General features: G+C 44.2%; 2 protein-coding genes across 5 annotated transcripts; both read right to left on the minus strand.

The window, feature by feature from the left end:
- Window positions 1-495: 495 nt before the first annotated feature.
- LOC136518701 (protein RADIALIS-like 3) lies at window positions 496-1,858 on the minus strand. 2 transcript variants are annotated; one of them, XM_066512388.1, is made up of 2 exons: window positions 1,416-1,858; window positions 496-757 (listed from the first exon to the last, which is right to left on the minus strand). In XM_066512388.1, the coding sequence occupies exons 1-2, from the start codon at window positions 1,700-1,702 to the stop codon at window positions 733-735; spliced, it is 312 nt and encodes a 103-aa protein (XP_066368485.1). In that variant the 5' UTR covers window positions 1,703-1,858; the 3' UTR covers window positions 496-732. The 2 variants fall into 2 exon arrangements, with proteins under 2 accessions (XP_066368485.1, XP_066368484.1); XM_066512387.1 differs by having other exon boundaries at window positions 496-760.
- A 17,807-nt stretch (window positions 1,859-19,665) lies between these two features.
- LOC136518686 (NADP-dependent malic enzyme, chloroplastic-like) lies at window positions 19,666-22,101 on the minus strand. Of its 3 annotated transcripts, none has more exons than XM_066512370.1 (7): window positions 21,355-22,101; window positions 21,185-21,259; window positions 20,979-21,060; window positions 20,576-20,641; window positions 20,361-20,456; window positions 20,199-20,270; window positions 19,666-19,926 (listed from the first exon to the last, which is right to left on the minus strand). In XM_066512370.1, the coding sequence occupies exons 4-7, from the start codon at window positions 20,636-20,638 to the stop codon at window positions 19,666-19,668; spliced, it is 492 nt and encodes a 163-aa protein (XP_066368467.1). In that variant the 5' UTR covers window positions 20,639-20,641; window positions 20,979-21,060; window positions 21,185-21,259; window positions 21,355-22,101. The 3 variants fall into 3 exon arrangements, with proteins under 3 accessions (XP_066368467.1, XP_066368466.1, XP_066368465.1); XM_066512369.1 differs by having other exon boundaries at window positions 20,747-21,060; XM_066512368.1 differs by having other exon boundaries at window positions 20,709-21,060.
- Window positions 22,102-22,690: the final 589 nt, after the last annotated feature.

The raw sequence follows: 22,690 nt of genomic DNA on the forward strand, positions 1-22,690 counted from the left end.
TTTGAACAGGGACTGCTAAAGAAATATTATAGAATACACCCTTTGATGAGAGACATGAGCTCTTCAAGAAAACTTGTGTTTTCATAATTATATGAAGTCAGTAAACAAGCAAAACTCCATAGGTATTTGAAAACACCCGGGTCCATCGAAAAAAGTAGAATATTTGATGGAAGAATAGGACATCCCTTGGAGCCTAATTTTCTAGATGCTGCTAGTCAAAGTGTCGTTTCGAATGGAATTACAAATATTTCCGAGTAGTGGTAGTAATAAATCTCAATTGAATATGTACATGATAAGTTTATTCTTATTATTTTTGGAGAGATAATACGTTTATTCTCATGAAAAGCTGTGTGCCCAATAAAGCAGTGTTTGGAAGTATTTGTGCTCGAATGGAGAAGCTGATGAACACACTTTACATTGATTGTGATATGGCTAGCTAGAATATAGCTAGTAATGCATGGACATTATTTGAAGCATTGACCGATCATCGATCGATCAATGTCAGTCTAATAATTAACTAATGTACAATTGTACATCATATATACAGGAGGGGTGAAATTAAACATGATACTTCATTCTCTACCATTCTTCGCCTCCTCCTCCTTCTTCTTCCCTATATAGCTAGGGTTATTTTCGGAGAGCCATTGTACGGTAATATAAGTTTACACCAACAGTTGCAAGGAACTGTCATACACATATTTTGTACGTCTCGGGCGGCGTCATTTGTCTTCATCACTGCAACTTCATATACTTGCCCCTGCTGGTGCATCCAATAAAACACGTAATTAAGAGTTAGTTTGGATACAAGAGCTAATTACTAGCTAGCTAAAAATTAGCTAAAATTAGTCCTAGTGCATCTAAATAGGTAGGCTAATAGATAGAATAACTTTTTTGTTAAATTTACTACTAGTAGTTAGCAACTAGCTAGCCAAACTAAGTTAAGTTGAGCTAATTTTTAGCTTAACTAGTAACTAGTCTTAACTCCTTAAGAGATGCGATGCGTTAGGTACATGCACGTGAGGGCATGTGTCAATGTAGCTTGCTAGCTCTTCATATGTGTCAGACAACGGAGATGTCGGCAAAGGATGATATAGGATGCTGTGGAATTAATGTACACATATCTATCTAGTATCTACACATATATCTAGCTAGCACCGTTTTGTTTGTTTGAATATGGGCTATATATAATTATATATGTGTGTGTATCTAGCTACCTTTCCAATAATAAAGCTTATCACTGCCCCACATGCATGCATGCATGCATCAGGATTAGATCTCATGTGACCAACCAGCTCTATTGTAGTGCATGCCATGCATGTCCACAGTTTCCACATGCATACACCTACGTACCAAACTGCCGAACTAACTGCGACGACGAGCCAAAGTGGTTGATGATGATGACTAGGTATATATACCTGGTGGCGGCCATGTCGTCGAGGCCGCCGCCGGCGACGGGCGGCGCGCTGCCGTAGCCGTAGCGGGGGAAGGGGACGCGGCCGGCCTCGATCTGGGTGACGTCGTGGACGAGCTGCTCGAAGTGGCGGCGCACCTCGTCGGCGGACTTGGTGCCGCCCATGTAGCGGGCGATGTTGTGCCACCGGTCCGGGGTGTCCCGGTTGTACACCGCCAGCGCGCACTCGAACTGCTTGTTCTGCCGCTGCGTCCACGCGCGGGACGACGACGACGACCCGCCGGAAGCCATTGTTCTGTTCGTTCTACTTCTAGCTAGCTCGAGCACGGGCCGGGGTACTCTGATGAATGCTGCTAGCTGCGCTGCTACGATTTCTACAAGTGTGAAGTAGTGTCAGTGTCAGATCGATCTATCTAGCTATAGCTTGCTACTGCCAGATGTCGTGCATGCACGCAAATGATTCGTTGTTACTGAGATAATGAAACTGGCTGGCAGGAGGAGAGTATATATAGAGGAAGAGAGCGTGTGCATGCAGCATGCATATGCACTGCACAACGTATGACGTATGGTACGGTCGGAACAAGATACCGGCCCGAGCTCGCTGCTGACACCTACGTGACGTACGTGCGAGCTCCGATCCTTTATTTGTCGTCTTTGCTTGGCGCCGCGTGTGCCACTGCCGCGTGGCGCGTGCATGCATGAGGCTGATACTATATCCGTGCTGCCTCACCTTACAAGCAAGCAAGGATAGTTAAGCTCTTGTTTAGTTCGCGAAAACTTTTTCCAAAAAATGCTATAGTACCCATCACATCGAATCTTGCGATACGTGCATGGAGCATTAAATGTAGACGAAAACAAAAACTAATTAGACAGTTTGGTTGGAAATTACGAGACGAACGTTTTGAGCCTAATTAGTCTATGATTGAACACTAATTGCCAAATAAAAACGAAAGTGCTACAGTAGCCCAAATTCCCAAATTTCGCGAACTAAATAAGGGCTAAGACTAGAAGTTAATAAAAAAAACTAAAAACACGCACTATCATGCGTGTGTGATTTCTAGCCTTCAAATTAAGGTTCTGCTTGGATCTAGATTTTTTTTAGGTCAATGTCGAAGGAGATGAGGGGCTCCACCAGAATAAATTTATCATAGATTCTGGCAAGCCGATAATGAAGACGGCGCAAAACACCTGGTACACACTACTACAGAATTAGATATCATTACCGGCTTCATCACTGCCGGATTTTTAAAAACCGACAGTGATAGTCAATCATTGCCGGTTTTTAGCTAAAACCGGCAGTGATAGAACCAACCGACACTGATATTCGGATATTCACTGTCGGTCCATATCGTTGTCGGTTTTAGCCAAGAACCGGCAGTGATATTGGGTCATCACTACCGGTTTTAGCTAAGAACCGACACTGATACTATCACTGTCGGTTCGTGGCTTGAACCGACAGTGATATGCTGTAAGAAAACTTCATATGATATCCGATGAAGACTGTCGGTGTTTTGAGTTGTCACCGACTAGTAAATTTCTAATATTGCGCGTCTGGCTCGGATGGTGTGCTAAGAGGACATGAGGTTTATACTGGTTCGGGCAGAACTTCCTCTTGGCGATGAGGATGATGTACAGAAGCTTCTAGATTTGGGGGGTAGCGGATCTTATAATCAAATAGGACCTCACTAATAAAGTACATGGGGCGTTGTACTTTGTGGGTGTGCCCCTCTTCTTCTCGCTCCACTACCAGGGCAGTCGGCCTTCTTCAGAAGCTGATAAAGGGGGAGACCTCGTTCGCTGAGGCACGAGATGAAGCGGCCAAGCACGGTGAGGCACCCTGTAACTCGTTGTACTCCCTTTATGTTCTAAATTGGGCCCATCCTTGTGATGGCCGAGATCTCATGCTCGGAGACGATGAAACCAAGCAGCATACCCCTCGGGACCCCAAAAACATACTTCTTGGGGTTGAGCTTATTGCCATTTGCTCAGGTTTTGCGAAGGTCTGCTCAAGGTCGGCTATGACCTGGTCAGCCCATTTGGACTTGACCATGATGTCGTCCATGTAGGCCTCAACAGTCCACCCGATGAGGTCCTTGAAACACTTGAGCATACAATGCTGGTACGCAGCCCCAGCGTTCTTTAGACCAAACGGCATTGTGACATAGCAAAACGATCTGAATGGGGTGATGAAAGATGTTGCTAGTTGGTCAGACTTTTTCATCACGATTTGATGGTACCCGAAGTACGCATCAAGGAAGCAAAGGGTTTCGCACCCTGAGGTAGAGTCGACTACTTGGTCTATGCGCGGCAAAGAAAACGGATCCTTCAAGCACGCTTTGTTGAGACCCATGTAGTCAACATACATCCTCCATTTCCTACTCTTTTTTGTACAAGAACAAGATTGGCTAACCACTCGGGGTGGTACACTTCCTTGATGAACCCGACCGCCAAAAGCTTCGCGATCTCCTCGCCGATGGCCCTACGTTTCCCCTCGTTGAAGCGACGTAGGCGTGGCTTCATTGGCTTGGAGCCTAGACGGATCTTCAAGACATGCTCGGTGACTTCCCTCAGAATGCCCAGCATGTCTGAGGGTTTCCATGCAAAGATGTCTCTATTGGCGTGGAGGAAGCCGATGAGCGCGCTTTCCAATTTGGAGGAAAGCATGGTGCGAACGCGCACCACTTTACCCTTGGGGCTGCTGGGGTCTATGAGGACCTCCTCGGTGCCCTCCACTGGCTTGAAAGACCCAGCCGACCGCTTGGGGTAGGATGCTTCTTCAGCGACCTCCTTCCTGATGGCCACGAGCTCTTTGGAAGCGACGATTGTCGTGGCATGATCGCAGCACTCGACCTCACACTCGTAGGCGTGCTGGAAGGAGGTGTCGATGGTGATGACCCTGCCTAGGCCTGGCATGGTCGTCCTAGGATGGCGTGGTAGGTTCCCTAGAACCCAACCACCTCGAAGGTGAGGGTCTCCGTCCTATAATTGGATGGATCCCCAAAGGTGATGGGCAGATTGATCTATCCAAGTGGCATGGCCTACTTTCTAGGCACGATGCTGTGGAAAGGCGCTCTGGTCGGTCGGATGCATGCTCGGTCGATTCCCATAGCGTCGAGCGTCTCGGCGTACATGATGTTAAGGCCGCTGCATCCAACCATCAGTACCTTGGTGAGCCGCTTCGTGTTGATGATCGGGTCAACCATGAGCGGGTATCTCCTCGATTGCAGGACGCTCTCCGAGTAGTCGGTCCGATCGAAGGTTATGGCAGACTTCGACCATCGGAGGAAGGTAGGCATAGTCGGCTCAGTTGTATAGACCTCGTGACATGTGAGCTTCTGACGACGCTTGGAGTCATAGGCTGCTGACCCTCCAAAGATCATGTGGCAGCCATCCAGCGTCAGAAAGCCACCGTCCTTCCCCTCGGCGTCGTCCGTGGTTAGGTCGGGGTCCTTCCCATGCTCCCTTTGTTGGAGCCTCTAGACAAGAACCGCTTCTTGAGGCCGCAGTCCTTGTATAGATGCTTGATGAGGAAGGCATGGTTCAGGCATGGCCCCTTGAGTAGCTTCTCGAAGTGGTTCGGGGTGCCCTCCATGGGCTTCTAACCCCCCTATGGTCGGTGACAGCCACGAGCGAGCCCTCACACCGTTGCTTGTTCTTCTTGATGGGACAATTGGAGGTGCCTTCATCGGTGTCCTCATCCTATTTTGCCTTGCCCTTGAGGCAGTCAAAGATCGCTCTGATCGCCCCCTCGCCCGAGGCATGTCTGGTGGCGATGTCGAGGAGCTCCTTGGTGATTCATAGGCCCTTACATCCCAGCTTGTGAACTAGGGACTCGTAGGTGGTCCTAGACAGGAAAGCTCCTATAACATTGGCGTCGGCGATGTTAGGCAGCTTGTGGCATTGACAGGAGAAGCGCCGGATATACCCACGAAGGGTTTCCCTGGCCTTCTGTCGGTAGTTTTTTAGATCCTATGGATTTCCAGGGCACTTGTACGTGCCCTAGAAGTTACCCACAAAGATCTCCTTTAGGTCCTCCCAACTTTGGACTCTGTTGGGCGGAAGGTGTCCCAACCATGTTCATGCCGAGTCAGCCAGGAACAATGAAAGGTTGCGAATAATAAAATCATCATTATCCGCTCCACTGGCTTAGCAAGCAAGTCAATAATCCTTAAGCCATAGTTCAGGGTTCATTTCCCTAGAGTATTTCAAGATGTTAATTAGTGGTCGGTACCTTGGCAGGAAGGTAGCGTTGAGGATGTGTCGGCCGAAGGCTTGAGCTCTTGGTAGGCCAGAGCTTGGGCTTCGGTCCTTGCCACTGTCATAGCGACCGCCACGACATGGGTGGTGACTATGGCTAGCTCCCTCCCTCAGATCGTTGTGGGCATGCCTGTGGGCGTCGAGGGTGTCGTGTGCGTCATGGTTGCGGCCGAGACGCTCATGCACCATGACCGCGGTGTGCAGCCTACCACAACGCGGTGCCTGGTGGACTGACATGTCATTGTCGGGTCACTCTAATGGCCTGCACTGGCTAGCATTGAGCTCACATCGCTGAGACAGCGAGCTCTCGGCCTGCTGCGCCGCCACACGCTCGAGCAGCGTGCGAATCTCGTGGTGGGCCCAATGATCCTCAGGCGTTGTGGCCCTCGAAAACCCACAAAGCAAGGCCACCATAGCAGCGATGTTCTGGCTTGCCCGAGTGAAGTGTGGGAGGGCTTCATCATCTATGATGATCCTCCAGTTCACGTAGCAGGCCATGGCGCACGTGCGCTCACCGTCTCCGTGGTGCTCGATCTCCCAATTGAGCTCCGCGTGTTCCTGCTCAAGCTGGAGTCGTGCTTCCTCGATCTCTAGGTGCCAGGACTTCAGCTGCTCCACCCATAGGTGGGGTGGTGCCCCAGTCTCCCTCTCAACCTCATCATCGAAGTCGTTCATTGGGGTAGCCTCCTCTTCGTGGATGCTTTTCGACGTGTCCCTCAGGGGTACCTGCCATGAAACACTCACGACAGAGGTGATGACTCCCCCTACTAGAGTTAGAGCCAGAGGGCAACTCCAATTCTCTAGTGAGGAGGTCATAGAAAGACTCCACGACATATTCAATCATTCCCACGTACTCGTCGTTCGTGGGGGAGGGAGGCGTGCGTTGCGGAGACCGAACGGGAGTGCTGTCGGGGCGCTCCGAATGAGGTATTCTAGAGAGAGCGGCTCCCCTCCGGCAAGCTACGCCATGACGTTGGCGAACGAGAAGGTAAGGTGGCGTAGGTCCTCCTAGGATGGCTAAGGTCCTAGGAAGACGCTGAGCTACCGCTCAAGCATCCTATTGAACTTGAGGAGCTGGCTGCTTCCAAGGGCACGGGCCTCCAGGGCGTGCAGCTGCAGCTCCTCAAGCACCTTGGCGATTGTGTTGAGGCCGGCAGAGTAAGGAGGTCGGACGGCACCGGTAGCCATCGCCAACTCTCCCTCTGTCGTGAAGATGAAGTCCAGGTCCCTGAAGCGCATGTGCACGCTCGAGACCCAGTCAAGGTTGTGACTAGCCATCTGAGGCCTGGTGTGGATGTCGAGACACGCAAAAGGCCCATACCTAGCACATCAACTGTTAGTGTTTTGATTTGCCACCAACTAGTAAATTTTTAATATTGCGTGTCTGGCTCGGATGGTGTGCTAAGAGGACATGAGGTTTATATTGGTTCGGGCAGAATGTCTCTACGTCTAGTTCATTATTGTCGCTTATGTTACTAACACTGAAAGTTTATAGTAGTGGTTAAAAATGGGTGAAAGAGGGACAGGTCCTAAGTCTCTGGTGGAAAGGGTCAACGGGTGTCGAGAGCTCGGTCGCTACTCGGTTGTATGTTTGGGGTTCGATGAGTTGATCGGATTCGAGTCTCTTGTGGTGCATTGTGATGAGTTTCGATGCGATCGATTCTCGCTCGATAATGAGACGCCCTGCTTTCCCTTTTATAGGCCAAGGGAAAGTAGGGGTTACAACGAAGGGAAAAAAGGAGAATCAGAAGGAGAAGAAGTCCTCTAGGATCGTCGGGTCCTTCTTCTCTTCTATGCGGGTCCTGTCGACCCTATAGACATCAACAGGGACAACTTCACATCGTGGCCCTATCTATCACTAGCGCCATGCGCAGGCGTTGTCTCTCGATCATGGCGCTCCACTCCGTCCTAGCGAACGTCGTGGCGAACTGACGTGCCTGTTAGTGTTCATACAAGGATTAGGAAGAACAGCACCAGTTCGCCCGATGTTGTTCCTAATGTGAATCCTCAGGTATGGCCCATCACGGTCACGAGTAATATTAGGGTGTGCCGATCACCTTCCTGGTGTCAAAGCTTTGACCCAGGCCCATACGCTTGGATCTAGAGTGGCCGGTAGCAGTATGGGTCTCCGTCGGGCGAGACGAAGGCCTTGGCCTTGGGGTCGGGCGAGGCGGAGTTCCTCCCTAGAGGCTAGGCGAGGTGGAGTGCAAACCCAAGTCTTGGGCAAGGCGGAGCCCAAACCCAAGAGTCGGGCAAGGCGAAGACAGCCCTTAGAGATCGGGCGAGGTGGAGCCCACGACCTCGGTGTCGGGCGAGGCAGAGCCACCCTTAGGGGTCAGGCGAGGTGGAGCCCATAGGCTCGGTGTCGGGCGAGGTGGAGCCACCCTCAGGGGTCGGGCGAGGTGGAGCCACCCTCAGGGGTCGGGCGAGGCAGTGCCGCTTGGTGTTGGGCGAGGCGGAGCCAACCCTTAGGGGTTGGGCAAGGCAGAGCCCGCGGCCTCGGTGTCGAGCGAGGCGGAGCCACCCTCAGGGGTCGAGTGAGGTGGAGCCCGTAGCCTCGGTGTCGGGCGAGACGAAGCCAACCCTCAGGGGTCGGGTGAGGCAAAGCCCACGGCCTCGGTGTCAGGCGAGGCGGAGCCAACCCTCAGGGGTCGGGCGAGGCGGAGTTTTCTTACTTTGGGGTCGGTTGGAGCTAGAGTCGCGCTCTTGACTGCTCGGTCGAATTAGTGTTGATGGTTATTAGCTCCTCCTCCTCGGGTACCCTAGTATTGGTCCCCGATAAAGATGAACATTATATCAAAGTTGTAGTACTCGACAAGATCTACAACTTTCTGGTTTAAACTTTTAAAATTTGAGATCGTTTGGATGTCCAAATATTTTCATTTGAAATAATCTATCTAACGAAAATTACGTTGGATTTCTAAAATTTAAAATTTGAGTTTTTCAAACGGCCTCGGATGGAGAAACGTCCAAAACAAAAGTTGTAGATCTCAAAAAGTTATACAACTTTGTAGTTGAAAACTTTTTCATTTGAGATCATTTACTACTTGAAAATACTATTTAAAATTAAAATTTAAAATTATTTAAGAACTCTGATTTCTCTTTTTGATCTTTGGCTCAAACTTGTAATTAGTCTTTCTCCCTCGTACTAACTTCAAATTTAATGATTTTTTCCTAAAAATTTCTAAAATCATGCTCTATCAATTTATTATGTTCTTACCGCTATTATTTTATCCATCTTTTCATGTGACTGTGTTTTATCTATTTGAATTTTGAATTTTAAAAAATGGCAACTTCAAACGTCATTTTGGAATACTAAATGATTTCAGCTAAAAAAGTCATGAACATAGAAGTTGTAGAACTTATCAAGATCTACGACTTTTATTTTGGTCATTTCTTCATCCGATTCACAAAGTTTATATATCTCTTATAATCTCATAAACAACAAGAGAGATATGTAATATTTGTGAACAATGTTACTACCACTATGTCGGATGAATAAATGATCAAATGACCAAAAGAAAAGTTGTAGATATCAGAAAGTTATGAAACTCTGTAGTTGACAACTTTTTGAGTTGAAATCATCTTGTTAAGGAAAATTACGTTTGAATTTCTAAAATTTAAAATTTAAATTTTATAAACGACATCGGATGGAGAAACTACCAAAATAAAAGTTGTAGATCCCAAAAGGTTATTAAACTTTGTAGTTGACAACTTTTTTATTGGAAATCATCTTCTCAAGGAAAACTATGTTTGAATATCAAAAAAAATAAAATTTAAATTTTTTAAACGATCTCGGACGGACAAACAACAAAAACGAAAGTTATAGATCTCAAAAAGTTATGAAATTTTGTAGTTGATAACTTTTTTATTTGAAATCATCTTGTCATGAAAAACTACGTTTGAATTTCTCAAATTTGAAATTCAAATTTTGTAAACGACCTTGGATGGAGAAACTACCAAAATGAAAGTTGTAGATCTTAAAAAGTTATAAAACTTTGTAGTTGACAACTTTTTTATTTGAATTCATTTAGAGTCTCAAATACTTATTTCAAAATCAGATGAACATAAAATGGCTAGGACGAAAATCTCATTTGGACACAAACAGCTTGCAGGTGGAGTGGTTAGGGACCGAAGACGCGAAGCAGGAGATCAGGGGTTCGAGCGCCGGTGGCTGTGAAGTGCGTGTTTTTCGCGCGAAAAATCACGTGACTTGGGACTTGGGACTTGGGACGCGTGATCGTGTGTGGCTGTCCAGTGGGGCCTCTCTTGGTATTAAAAAAATTCCTATTTTTTAATAAATTTTTTTGACTTTCCTAGAAACCACTTCAGTGTCGGTTTATAAGAACCGACAGTGATATCAAACCCCTGTCACTGCTGATATGCCACTGTCGGTTCAAAATTCGACAGTGAAGGGGGTTTTTTAATTGACAGTGATGTCAAGATCTGGGGTAGTGACATAGGCGACCCTTGAAAAGTCCAATATGGTACAAAGAGAGAGGGAAGAGAGATTGCAACCAACAACAACACCAGCAATATCACATATAGAGATACAACCACTAACCACAGGGAGAACTAACAATGCTACAAGCCTACAACTCTCACTACGGAGGCATGTCGATGAACGTCGAATAATGCACCGCCAAGATACAAAACTCCGATGAGCTCCAGTCCACGGGCGACTATAAGGCACTGATTAAGTCAAAATTGACAGACGACAGCCGTGAAGTACGTCTTCTATGGAGCTCATCCGGGATCTAATCACCTTCCGCCTACGCCCCTAGAGGAAAGGAAGCCTCCAAGGTTGGAGGACCAACGATCGGAGAACGAGGAGATCCAAAAGAGGGGATCATAGTCCCACTAACCTAGCATATGGTGAGGAAAAAGCAATCAAGGAACCTGGCGTCAGGGTAAGGTCACCGTCAGCAGACATCACCCAACAAACAGCTTATGCCTAGGACCGACGATCTAGATAGTGATGTAGGTTATAAATTTTAGACAAAAATAATGAAGGGTGTTTGAATCCATTGCACTTGCATAGTTAGAGTCTCCAAAAAGTAGAGTTTGGATAGTTTGTTGGGTTTTAGAATCTCATTCTAGAATCCAAGTGTCTCATTCTCATTTTTATATCTATTCTCATTTTTCTTAGGAGATCCAAACAACACCTAACTCATTAACTATTCTATATATATGATGTTTAAAAAAAAAAGATAAATAAACATTATGAGTCTAGCGGTATATATCTTATATACTGTCAATAATGCATGTGTGTAATTGTTTACAAATTATTACTGGGGTTTTCGAGTGAGGACGACATATATTTTGGATTGTAGGAGTACACAGTGACTATTCAAGCTTCGATTGACCTTTTGTCTACTATACAAAGTTACAAACAAATTCATGCATATTGCAGTAGATATGTTAATCTGATCTTCGATCTGTACTGTGTAAAGTTTATTTTTTTCTCTTTCTTTGTAAGCTTTATATCTATGCAATTAAGTCGACACGCACGCCCTTCCCCATACCGGTCGTCTTTTGCGATGAAATCGAATCGTAACCTCTTGTTAATTATCAAAATCTATATCTTCACTGAAAATAAATATGCCATCAGATTATCTTGCTGGAATCTCCATCGCTCATATATATTCTCTAGAAAGGAAATGCTTCTTTCGTTGAACGGAATGTAATAAAATACCAGCTAGTATCAGTTTGTGGTGCACTACACTGTTTGAAGAGCATCTTGCAAGATGCTACAGTAGCTCTGAAAACTTCGCTTGAGAACAAAGACCACAAATAACATTTTTTTATTCAGAAAAAAAGGAAGCTTTATTTCCTGACTCTCTCTACGACACCACAAATAATACACAAGATTATGTGTATATATATAAGATGCTCCTACGGTGTGTGGAACTGTTCCAAGATCATGCATTCACTGATGAGCCGGAATGATACGTTGCCGCTCTCAAATCAAATTATATCACACAAGTTGGTCTCCCCAGGCTGCAGGTAGGGTGCCGGATTCTGTTCTGTCAACTGCTGTCTAGCAAGAAGAACATATGCCTGCCAAGGCCAAGCAACCTGCATGCAGTTACGCGCGTAGATTCATCAGGGCCCTTTCCTTTCCCCTGTCTGGCCCGGCCGGGCTGCCTCCAAATGGAATCCTATCGATCTCAGGCAGGAGTAATCTGCAGTGGCATGTTGACACCTTGTTGTTCCTCTGTCGGCCAAGCAAGAAGGAACCAGTAGCTGCTGCTAGCTAGCCTGCTACTGTTGCCCGGAAAGCTGCGAGAATCCATCCATCGACCGATCGATGCCCGGCCCGCTTGCCTGGGACTCTTGTCGCCATCGAACTTTTAACAGTGAAGCTGGTCAAAGGCTCCGCAATTATTGCGCCGGATTCTGCTCGCGACACTGTGAGTGAGTGAGCGAGCGAGCGAGCTTGGATGACCCTGCATCGTTCAGAGCCGCGCGTTGGTTTTCTGAAGAATCCGACCATGGACGGAGGAGGGCCTGTTTGCGTTGAGGCCTGACAAATAGAAGCTGCATCGTTCAATTTGAACGTGTGCTGAAGCTGCATGCTAGCTGGTCTAGCCAAAATTTTGAAGTCACCAACCAAATAGGCCCGAATTGAAAAGCGGCGCAGCTTTTCTCTCCATCAGCATGCAGATTACGAATTCGACCTCCACGATGGAACTGAGAATTCAGGCTGCAGCAACAGGTTACAGCTGGCGCTGCTGTGCGGGGCGATAAGCATCTATCCGGCCGGGCCGGATCTCTCCGTATCGGCGGCTACAGGGACGGGTGTCTGTGTCTCCCGAGCGATAAGATATCGTCGCCGGCGGCCGGCTTTTGGAGATACCAGATGATGAAAACAACGGGGACCCCCCGGATATATACACTATCTATCTGCTGTAAAGCTATTCTTGCACGCCCTACCTCTGTCTGGTGCCTGTTTTTTCACTCGTAAATTTTCTTCAATTAACGTCTAATCGTCCTCCCTGTCGTCTCGGCAAAAAAAAAAATGGCATCTTGATGAAATGACGAATCTTCTGTCTCAAGGATTGGTGTTTATCTGGAGACTGTAGATATATTCAGCTAATCGGATGACATTACTATTGCACTATGTATGGAGTTTGCATGGAGCAAGCTATCCAAGAACAGCTTTGCAAGCAGCAATAATGCTACTGCTAACTGTTTGTTTCAAGACAATAGTACTGCAGTTTGAAGCCACAGACCCACAGTTGATAGTGAGACAAATGCAGCCCATCTTGGTCGACAACATTGACTTTTTAATTTATTTTCGGTGCTCTCTTGAATAGGGATTTCAGTGTTCTCCTCTATCTACTAGAACAAAGAGTCAATATTTTCTGAGTTTTTCAAATGATGGGCCTGATTCATAGAGCTTTGGGCCGGGCTGGTTTCCAAATGACATGGACAAGGTTTTTCAGACTCAGAAACAACAAAGAACTGAACAATGGGTTTTGCCAACTCGATCAATATGACCTAAGTGACCAGGGCAAGACAACAGAATGCTGAACACTATTCTTGCAGCTGGCCATTAAATTTGGACATAGTAAAAAACTAGAGAAATAGCCGTGCCTGGTTCGTTTTGAAAAAGAAAAACTAAAGAAGTAGACTTTATTACAACATACCGACAATGTTTGTTTTAAAATAATGTTCCCTTGAATACAAAAAATGGTATCAGAAAAATTAACCAAACATGTAGGCCCAGATCCATACAACAGATACACTACAGCCATATATCCCATAACATAGAGTATGCTCTAAACTTAACGGTCAATGTTTGGATTAGAATCGGAATCAAGTGTCTCACATCACATACTAGCTACACTAGATCGTAAGAGCCAGAAGGTCATATATACTCATGGAGTCATGACTCACGAGAGCCGCACTGTTTTTTTTTTTTTTTGGTCAAAGAAAGATATACACGTCTCCATAGAGGAACAGAGGATGGCGATGACCATATTTGTTATTTGTTATTTTTCTGAGTGGATTTTTTTTATTGAGTTATTTTTTTAGCAATTTCATTTGAGTTTGTTAATATATAAATGCGATAGGCCACTAGTACGCCTTTTTTTTTAGAAACAGTACGCCTGTTAATTGTGCACTTGGCTCGGATAACGCGTCAAAGCGGAGACGTGCACATCACATATTGGGCTTGCAATCTTCCCAAGGGAAAACACGAAGCCCGCTCTGCTGCTTCGCACGATAGCTGGGCCGCGCCAAAGGATCCAGCCCAGGCGGCGTGGCGGTGTCGTTGCGGCTTGCGGGGAAGCGAACGAGCAGCCAACTCAGGATTTAGTACCAAACCGGCCAGCGAACGACACAAAGACAAGCTTATAACCTCAGCTGCGGCCGCTACAATTAGGGATGAAAATGGTATAGATATTTTTTTAACCAGTATTCGAAACTGGATATTTTTTTACGTGACATTAAATGTTTAGATATTGATAAAGAGTATTAAATATAGATTGATTATAAAACTAAATTTTGCGTGACATTAAATGTTTAGATATTAATAAAGAGTATTAAATATAGATTAATTATAAAACTAATCACATAGATAGGGATTAATCTATTATTAGTATATGTTTACTGTAGCATCACATTGTCAAATCATAAACTAACTAGGCTTAAAAGATTCGTCTTATAAATTAGTCGTAAGTTGTGTAATTAATTTCATAATTAATCTATATTTAATACCTAAAGTTTATATCTAAATATTCGATGCGATAGAAATTTTAGAGCGCATGTAGAAACTAAATAGGTCCTAAAACTGAAGACCCTGTGGCTTTTGTTAACCCTACTTTGTCTTTTTTTAATCAGGATGAGATATTCTTTGAAATATGTATTAATTGATTAGGACAGATATAAAAGATATTCTTTTACGGAGGACGTTCCAATTTTAAATTTCGCGTGTCTGAACTCCCAGCCTAGCACGTTCCGATTTTTCCAAGACCTTGTCCATCTCGAATCCACGAGTTTCTCCCGACAGTTTTTTAAGTTACTGTTCCCCAATCTATCACCGCGTTTGTTTCTTTCGTTTATTTTTTCTTTTCTGGTTTCTCTTTAGACTATGGCTTCGTTTAGTTGGCGAAATGGTACTGTAGCACATTCGTTGTTATTTGACAATTAGTATCTAATCATAGTTTAATTAGGCTTAAAAGATTCGTCTCGTGAATTTCATCTAAACTGTGTAATTAGTTTTATTTTTTATTTATATTTAATGCATCATGCATGCGTCCAAAAATTCGATGTGACGAAGAATCTTGAAAAATTTTGTAAAATTTTGGGAACTAAACACTACCTGTCTCCAACAACAACATCTAAAATACAAGACCTATTTAATGTTTAGGTAGTGCTACAGTTAAATGGTTTAATATCCATTCGACATCCTCTCCAACAACCGGACCTAAAGAGAATCTTTTTTGTAAATGAGTTTTCAGGAGAAATGATATTTATATTTGGGTTGTGCCTTTCAGACAACCTAAAATGGGTCTCCCGTATAAGTACTTTGTTGAAGGCTAATTTTGAATCTCCTACTACCTATCTTGGGTTTGAGTGCCTATTTAAATCACCTATTGGACACTCTTATTCCATTTTTTCGTGAACATCTGTCCGTCTCCGCGTCCAATTCTTTTCAAGTTCCTTCAGCCGTTCCAAGATTTTTTTAATTTTTCTTTTCTTTTTAAGTATGTCAGATTTCTTCTTATAAACATTAAAAATAGATAATAGATATATCTTTTTGCGAACCAGAGATCAAACATAGATACTTAACGCATGCACGCATGCTCACTTCTAGGAATGTACTCACACATCGTACACCTATAATAAGCATCTCGAGAGACTAATAAAACACCTTATTTGGTAAAGCATTGAAAAAATTGTTTCTCTAAGAAGCTATACAAATGATGCAAAAGACGATCGAATAAGTTGGTGTGATCCGATTTCTAAGTTTTAATATAAATAGGTGTTGTGAGGAGAAGTATGGCTAGAAAAAAAACTATAAAAAGCATACCATTTGGCTTTCAATTTCAACTTATCTTGACCATAAACAACTTAAGTTGCACCAAACACAACATCTGAGCCTATGCCTATAGATCTCAAGGTTCTCAAAAAAATCAACCACTAAATTGTCAATATAGTTTTGATTAAGAATAATTTTTTTGAGGGTGAACAGGAGGAGCACGCCCCTACTGTGAAGAATAAAATTTATTATTATTAGAACTTGCTTCAACCAATGGTTCAACTAAAGAACTGTAAACTGAAATATTGAGAAATAGACATGTAACACTCCCATCTCTATTTTTTATAAACGTTTGACATGTCTTTTTTTTCTCCCGTTGCAACGCACGGGCATGTTTGCTAATAATAATAAAGAGGCAAATTTCCGGTTATTTTTTTCGTCCATCCATTTTCGTTCCGTCTCCCTCTAACTACCCAACAATGGAGAGTTTTTTTTTCTAAACTTGTATATATATAATAACCCATGCTCGTACGAGTTAGAATAGCTCGCGCCTAGACCAATATGGAGTAGGAATCCTAATCTAAATAGATTACTCAGATCCTGAGTACTCTAAATAGAACTCTTAATAATTAAATAGAAAAGGATAAGAGTTACGTTCTTTATTTAGCTCCGTTTTCTTTATTTACATACGAATTAGAGTAGCTCGTGTCTAGATCAATGTGGAGTAGGAATCATAATCTAAATAGATTCCTCATATCCTAAGTACTCTAAATAGAACTCTTAATAATCAAATAAAAAAGGATAAGAGTTATGTTCTTTATTTTGCTCTGCTTTCTTTATTCTTTATTTAGTTATATGTCAGCAGGGAGGGAAAAAATCGCGTCCGTGTGTTCCTTATTTTATATGTCAAAAGGAACCAAACTCCAACTTCTATCTCCTTTTTTCTTTTTCAAGCATAAAGCACCAAAATTTCTGCCGCAATTAGATTTTCGTCCAGCCTAAACTGCCAGAGGGTCCCGCATAGTAAGACCGTAACCGAGTCGTTCTAAAAAAATACCGTAACTGAGTCTGCTTTTTTTTTTCTGTTTCTGCCATGCAGTTCACACGTCCGTTTTTTTTCTTTTCTTCTGCCCGGTTTTCCCTAGAGCGTCTATTTTTTTTATATCGTGTCCCTTTCATCTGCTTTTCCGTGAGCATCTGCTTGATTTTCTCCTTTCCGTTCTGCATGTTTTCTTTTCTCTTTTCTAGAGTAGAGTATCTAATGTTTTTTCTTATAAATATAAAAAATCAATATAATAAATATGTGTGTTTGAACCCTTAACTTTTTCTAATAAACAAATATTTTGACCACTAAATGTTAATGTAGTTTTGATAAGGAATAAATTTATTTTTATTAGAATCTGAATTAGCCGACGGTCCAACTAATCAAACCGTGAATTGAATTTTTAAGAAGTTTGTTATCCAATCTAATAAAAATAAACCTATCTCCAAGTTATATGCATATACGACTACAATTCTCCATGTGAAAATTGAAAGAGATCTCTATTAGAATCATGCAGACAGACTAATCCTTGACACGAAACTCCTACTGACTTGGATCAGATAATAGAATTACATATTTTTTAGGTCCTCAATAAAAGTCACGTACCTAGATATGCAACTCTACCAACACAATGGTAGTATGAAAATTAAAACTATGGTATATTTAACACCAAATATTTATATGCCTTATGAAGGAAGAAAAATATCTATCAAGATTATATTTTCATTTTGAAACAGACATAATAGACATTATCATATTATTGCCAATATTATTAACTTATATCATAGATGTCATAATCATCATAAAGTAAATAAACTATAGCTCATTAATTTTATGGAAACTGTAAAAAAAAAATAGAACGGTAACATTCTCATTATCGTTTTCATTGAACTTTTGATAGTTTTTTTTCTCCCGTTGCAACGCATGAGCATATTTGTTAGTCTTTAAAAAAAATGCAACCTAATTGATTTTCTCGCGGTTCCTTGCAGTAGTTCTTCAACTAGTCAAAGGAAAAAATCTCGAATCCTGTGATTAGGACACGTCTTACTAAAAAATATGCTATGTTTTTTTATGAACAAATACACGGTGAGCTTTCACTACACGAATCTGGCCAGAGTTTTTTTTTTTTTTTTGAAAATTAACATTCTTCTCAGGATTCCCCTCAAAACTTAGTTTTGTTTACATGGTTCTGCTTAAAATCTTGTTTTCACTTCACTCAACTTACGAGACTTCATGATAATTAGGTTACCTTTTTTTCTTTTTGTTTTACCAAGCCAAGGATATTTCATTTACTGGCAAAGGTAGCAAAAAAGTCGCCAGATCATCATATTCCCCTCAGTAAAAGTACATGACGTCATTGGCAAATTACAAAATCAAGCTTCGCCTTTTATTCAATGGATGGTAGCTATCTCAACTCTCAAGTTTCACCAGCATCCACCAATTGCAAACAACATCCTCCGTAGTATATACATCAACATGTCCCGGTCAAAATTTTCACAATCTCGAACGACGTACACATTTCATTTCATTGGATTGAAGCTATCATGCCAACGCGCAACGTTATGGATGTGCTGTGCTTCCCATTCATCGACGCGGAAGGCTTCAGGTCCCAGCCATCTATGGAGCTCGGGTTGCAGTCCTTCACTGCTTCCATGGTGCTCCATGGAGCTCGGTAGAAAAAAAAAAAAAAAAAAAAAAACTGGTCGGTAAAAAAAATCCTGACGCCGGTACTTGCTGATGTATCTTGATTAGCCATTTCAAAGACTGTTTGTACTTCTTCGATAAAACGGGTGGCTACAGACTGTGCAATGTGGTCGGCAATTCGGAAATCATGGTGATTATTATGGCTTCCATTTCAACTCCGCCCCTAGTGTCCACGGCAGAAGGAGTGCAGGACTATTCTGTTACTGTAGCAAGACCAATGACTCATGGGCTGGGCCATGCAATGTACGAGACTCGCGGAAAATTGGGCCCAACATTTGCAAAACGGAAATTCACTTGGTTTTCATTTCTGTGCTCCTCTCTCCGAATCCGAACAAAAAGTCTGCCCCTTACTACACTTTTACACGCTGTCATGAGCGATGCGACGGGTGCAGTTGAAATATGGAGTCCACGTGGCACGCACTACGTGGCATTGTTTGTTAGCGGTGAATTGCCATGTGGAGTACGAGCGCTTGGCTGTCGGGCTCCGTGGCCTGTCCCGGGTGTCCCCGTCCGTGCGTCACCAGTCACCACAGCTGTGCGCTGAAAACTGCAGCTGCGGCAGAGGACGAAGAGGTTGTGCTGGGAATCGGAATCCGCAAAGAATGGTCCTCACTAGTCACTCCCCACCCGGCCCGACGTTCGGCCGTGGATTCCTATTCTTCCGCCACCAGCACCAGACGCCGGCCACGGACGGACACGGCCAGCCAACCGAGCCTCCTGTCCTGCCGCCCAGCATAAATGGACAGCAACGACGCCCTGGCTGCTCGTTGCTTGCTTTGCTTCTTCCATTCTTTATCGGAGCTCTTGCGTTTGTACCCTTGTTTTATATCGAAATTGTGATTTTGCCTCTATTTTTTTGACTTTGTGAATTTACCCCTACTGTGCCATTCACGAAGCACCAGTTTGCCCCTGCTCCGTCATCCACACCTAACGGTGTTAAACTTTGTACAAAAGGACATAAATGTCCATGCGATTTTGTCTCTATTTGTTATGCTTAATTGTGATTTTACCCTGATTTGGAATTAGACTTTGATTAAATTTGGTCAAACATATTTGGCACAACTTGCAATTATTTGAACTCAGATTTAATATTGATAAATATTCAAAATTTTGGGATCAAAAGGTTCATAATGCTAGGATGGGAGATTACATAAGATGCTACAGAGATCGATTCATATGTAGACAGTGGACTGGACTCCGCCGTGTTTCCGTGTGTTCTGGTCCCAAATTAGTTCCTGTATAGCAGAAACCAAGTGTAAATGATCACGCTGCACACATACGCCTCTCCATGTACAAGCTAAGGCTAGGATCATCAGCGACTCTAGCTTTCAGAGGCTTTGGTCTCTGCTCGATGCCGCCGCGTCCAGCGTCAGCATAGCTCTGGACGCTGCCGCCTTCTCCCGGTGAAACCTCCTGAAGTCGGTACCGATTCGGCGACGCCGCGCAGGATGGTCTCTGGCACAATGCGCAGGGGCGGCGGCAGGACGCAGGTGATGGCGATCTCCAGGTGGCTAAACGCTCCCTCTGGACAGAAAGAATGATGGGCAAAATTATACCAGATGTCCTTCCAGAAATGAATGGATAAGAAAACATGTGAAAGTTGATGAGAACGAACTACAGCCACAACGTTACTGGCAGAGAAAAGTTGCTTATATAATATACTAATATTAAAATATTTTTCTCGACAGAGCAGCAGCAATTCTAGTGAGTGTTCCAACCACAAAAGGCAATAAACTGAAGGATGGTTATCTCAATTAATCTAGCATAGCAAAAGTACAATTTTGAGTCTAACTCACCTGAATGAGGACTTTCTCACCGTAGATTTGCTTAACAGCAGCCATGAACTCTTCCATAAGCTCATCATACTCCTGCCATTAAGGAAAATGCACAGATAAGTTCTCAAGCATCACATATTTTGCGAATTCCTAACTCCCAGCAATCTCGACACAATTACATACCTCGCCAGTTGCACGTTTTTGCCGGAGTCTAATGTAGACCTCATCATTAAGCAGTTTCTCATTATTTGTGCCAACGTCAATTGTGATAGGCAAACACTGCAACGTAATTTAGAATTCGCCAATTGCGATAACTTAGTTGTTTGTTGGTACCAAACATACAGGACCATTACAAGAGATGCAACCAAAAAGGGGACAGAAAAAATATGACCGCTTACAGCTGATGGACGAACTCCTCCAAGAGCAGTGTATAGAGCAAGCTTGCCTACAGGAATTCCCATTCCCTATAGAAGGATTCAGTATAATATAAGCAAAGGCCCTCAAGTAATACGCAACTAATGAGAATCATACCTGACAACCCAAATCTCCAAGTCCCAAGATTCGCTTACCATCAGTAACACAGATAACTTGAATGTCCCTATGTGGCCAGTTCCTTAGAACTTCTAGGACCCTCCCCATGGAATGCACCTCGAGGTCAGTCCAGATCACATAGGTAGATAGGAAACAGCTATATATTTTTGTAAATTTCGAGCAAATACAGGCACACATATTTGTCCCTCAGGCTGACATACAGACCCTGTGGTTGTCGAAAGATGGACCCATACTTCTGGCAGGCCTCACCTACAGTTGGTGTGTAAACAACAGGAAGCAGCTCCTCCACATTATCAATTAAAAGCTTGTAGAAAAGCCTCTCGTTCCTCTCCTGAAAACAGGAGTTGTTAAGCACAATGATGCAACAAACCATTCGTTCTAAGTGAACATCTCATTTCAATTATGCTGGCAGTCGCAAGCTTTCATATAAGAGTAGAAAGGATAAACTGGGATACCTGAAGGTCCATCATGGCCATATAGCGCTGCAAAGGGACCTGATACTGCCGCAGGTTGTGCATGATCTTCTTAATCTACACATACATTAACGTGATCTTCAGTAAATAAAAAAAGAAAGAAAGGTCAGCACAAGAACAGATACTGTTGTAGCTAGTATTGTGCCCCATACTTGGAGTCACTATCGAAGGGGTAGTGGATGAAACCAGACAAATTTGTATCGCTGTGGGCCAGCTTAGAATATACTTGCACGAAACAGGAACAATCCAAAGCAAAGTGGACAATTCCCGGCTTTGCTCAATAACTCTGGACCTAACTCAGCATGAGTTCATCTGTGACTCCAACCCGATTCAGAATTCTACGACAACGCCAAAAAATCATTCCGAATTCAGAATTCTACAACACCGCCAAAGAAACATTCTGAAACTGAAACTTGCTAGAAACTCCCATGTGACATATGGTGATTTAACAAATCTAGATTATATCAGACTGGACCAAGCTGGAGCACGTTTTGATAAATTATTATTTTGAAACTAAAACAAAAGGCAAAATAAAGGGGAAGTTTCGGAAGAATGTAGCTAGTCAAGCACGCGAGCACTAATAGAACCAAGCAATTAGATTTGACTAGACGTATAATCAAGCAATAGTAGAATTAGAACCAATATGGTAGAGCTAGACAGCCAAAAGCTTCACGCATCTACTACACTCCTAAACACGTCAGCATCACGCGGACGAAACCGTGTACCAAGCCCAGATCAACACGAGAGTCTGAACCAAACCAGCAAAAGTAAATTGATATGAGATGGGCCATATAGCGCTGCAAAGGGACAATGGGATATCTGGTTACGAGCCCTCGCGGCGGCCGGCGAGCGCGCGGCGCGAGCGAGCCCTCGCGGTAGCCGCCGAGCGCGGCGGTGGCCGGCGAGCGCACGGCACGGGCGAGCCCTCGCGGCCTCCCTGCGAGCGCACGTTGCGGGCGAATCCCTCAAGGCTGCCCCCGTGCCCGCTCCGCGTCCAACGGCGCCAGGCGCCCCCCAGCCGGCGGCCAAGCACCCCGCCAGCCGCCCGCCCTGATGCCGCTAAACGCCCGCCCCCCCGCGTCCCCGGGCCGCTCCGCGCCACGTCGCCCCGATGCGGGGTTGCCGGAGCGCCAATGACAGGCGGGCGAGGTCGCCGAGGGCCGCCGTCGCGCGGGCGCGGGGGTTGCTGGAAGCTGCCATGGCTGGCGGGCGCAGGGGCGGCTGCGGCCGCGACGGTGCTCGGCCGCCGGTCTTCTATCCGCACCAGATAGCAACGAAAAGAACGAGCGGATAAGAATGAAGAGGAAGGGGCATTTCAGTCATTTCGCATATGATTTTATGTGTTTTATTTTTTTAAATTGTTTAATCAGCCTCTAAATAACGGACATTCAAACTAGGGGCAAACAGCTCCTTCGTTTCAAAATAACAGGGATAAAATCACAAAGTTGAAAAAACAAAGGTAAAATCATAATTAAACCTATGGACAGG

This window comes from Miscanthus floridulus, chromosome 17, assembly GCF_019320115.1.
Source record: "Miscanthus floridulus cultivar M001 chromosome 17, ASM1932011v1, whole genome shotgun sequence".
Lineage (NCBI taxonomy): Eukaryota > Viridiplantae > Streptophyta > Magnoliopsida > Poales > Poaceae > Miscanthus > Miscanthus floridulus.

Coding starts and splice junctions, on each gene's coding strand:
- LOC136518701 (XM_066512387.1), bottom strand. CDS start 1,702: ATGGCTTCCGGCGGGTCGTCGTCGTCGTCCCGCGCGTGGACGCAGCGG. Junction 761..1,415: donor GACGACATGGCCGCCACCAG/GTATATATACCT, acceptor TGGATGCACCAG/CAGGGGCAAGTATATGAAGT.
- LOC136518686 (XM_066512368.1), bottom strand. CDS start 20,906: ATGTGTGCCTGTATTTGCTCGAAATTTACAAAAATATATAGCTGTTTC. Junction 20,642..20,708: donor TTGGAGATTTGGGTTGTCAG/GTATGATTCTCA, acceptor ATCCTTCTATAG/GGAATGGGAATTCCTGTAGG. Junction 20,457..20,575: donor GAGGAGTTCGTCCATCAGCT/GTAAGCGGTCAT, acceptor ATTACGTTGCAG/TGTTTGCCTATCACAATTGA.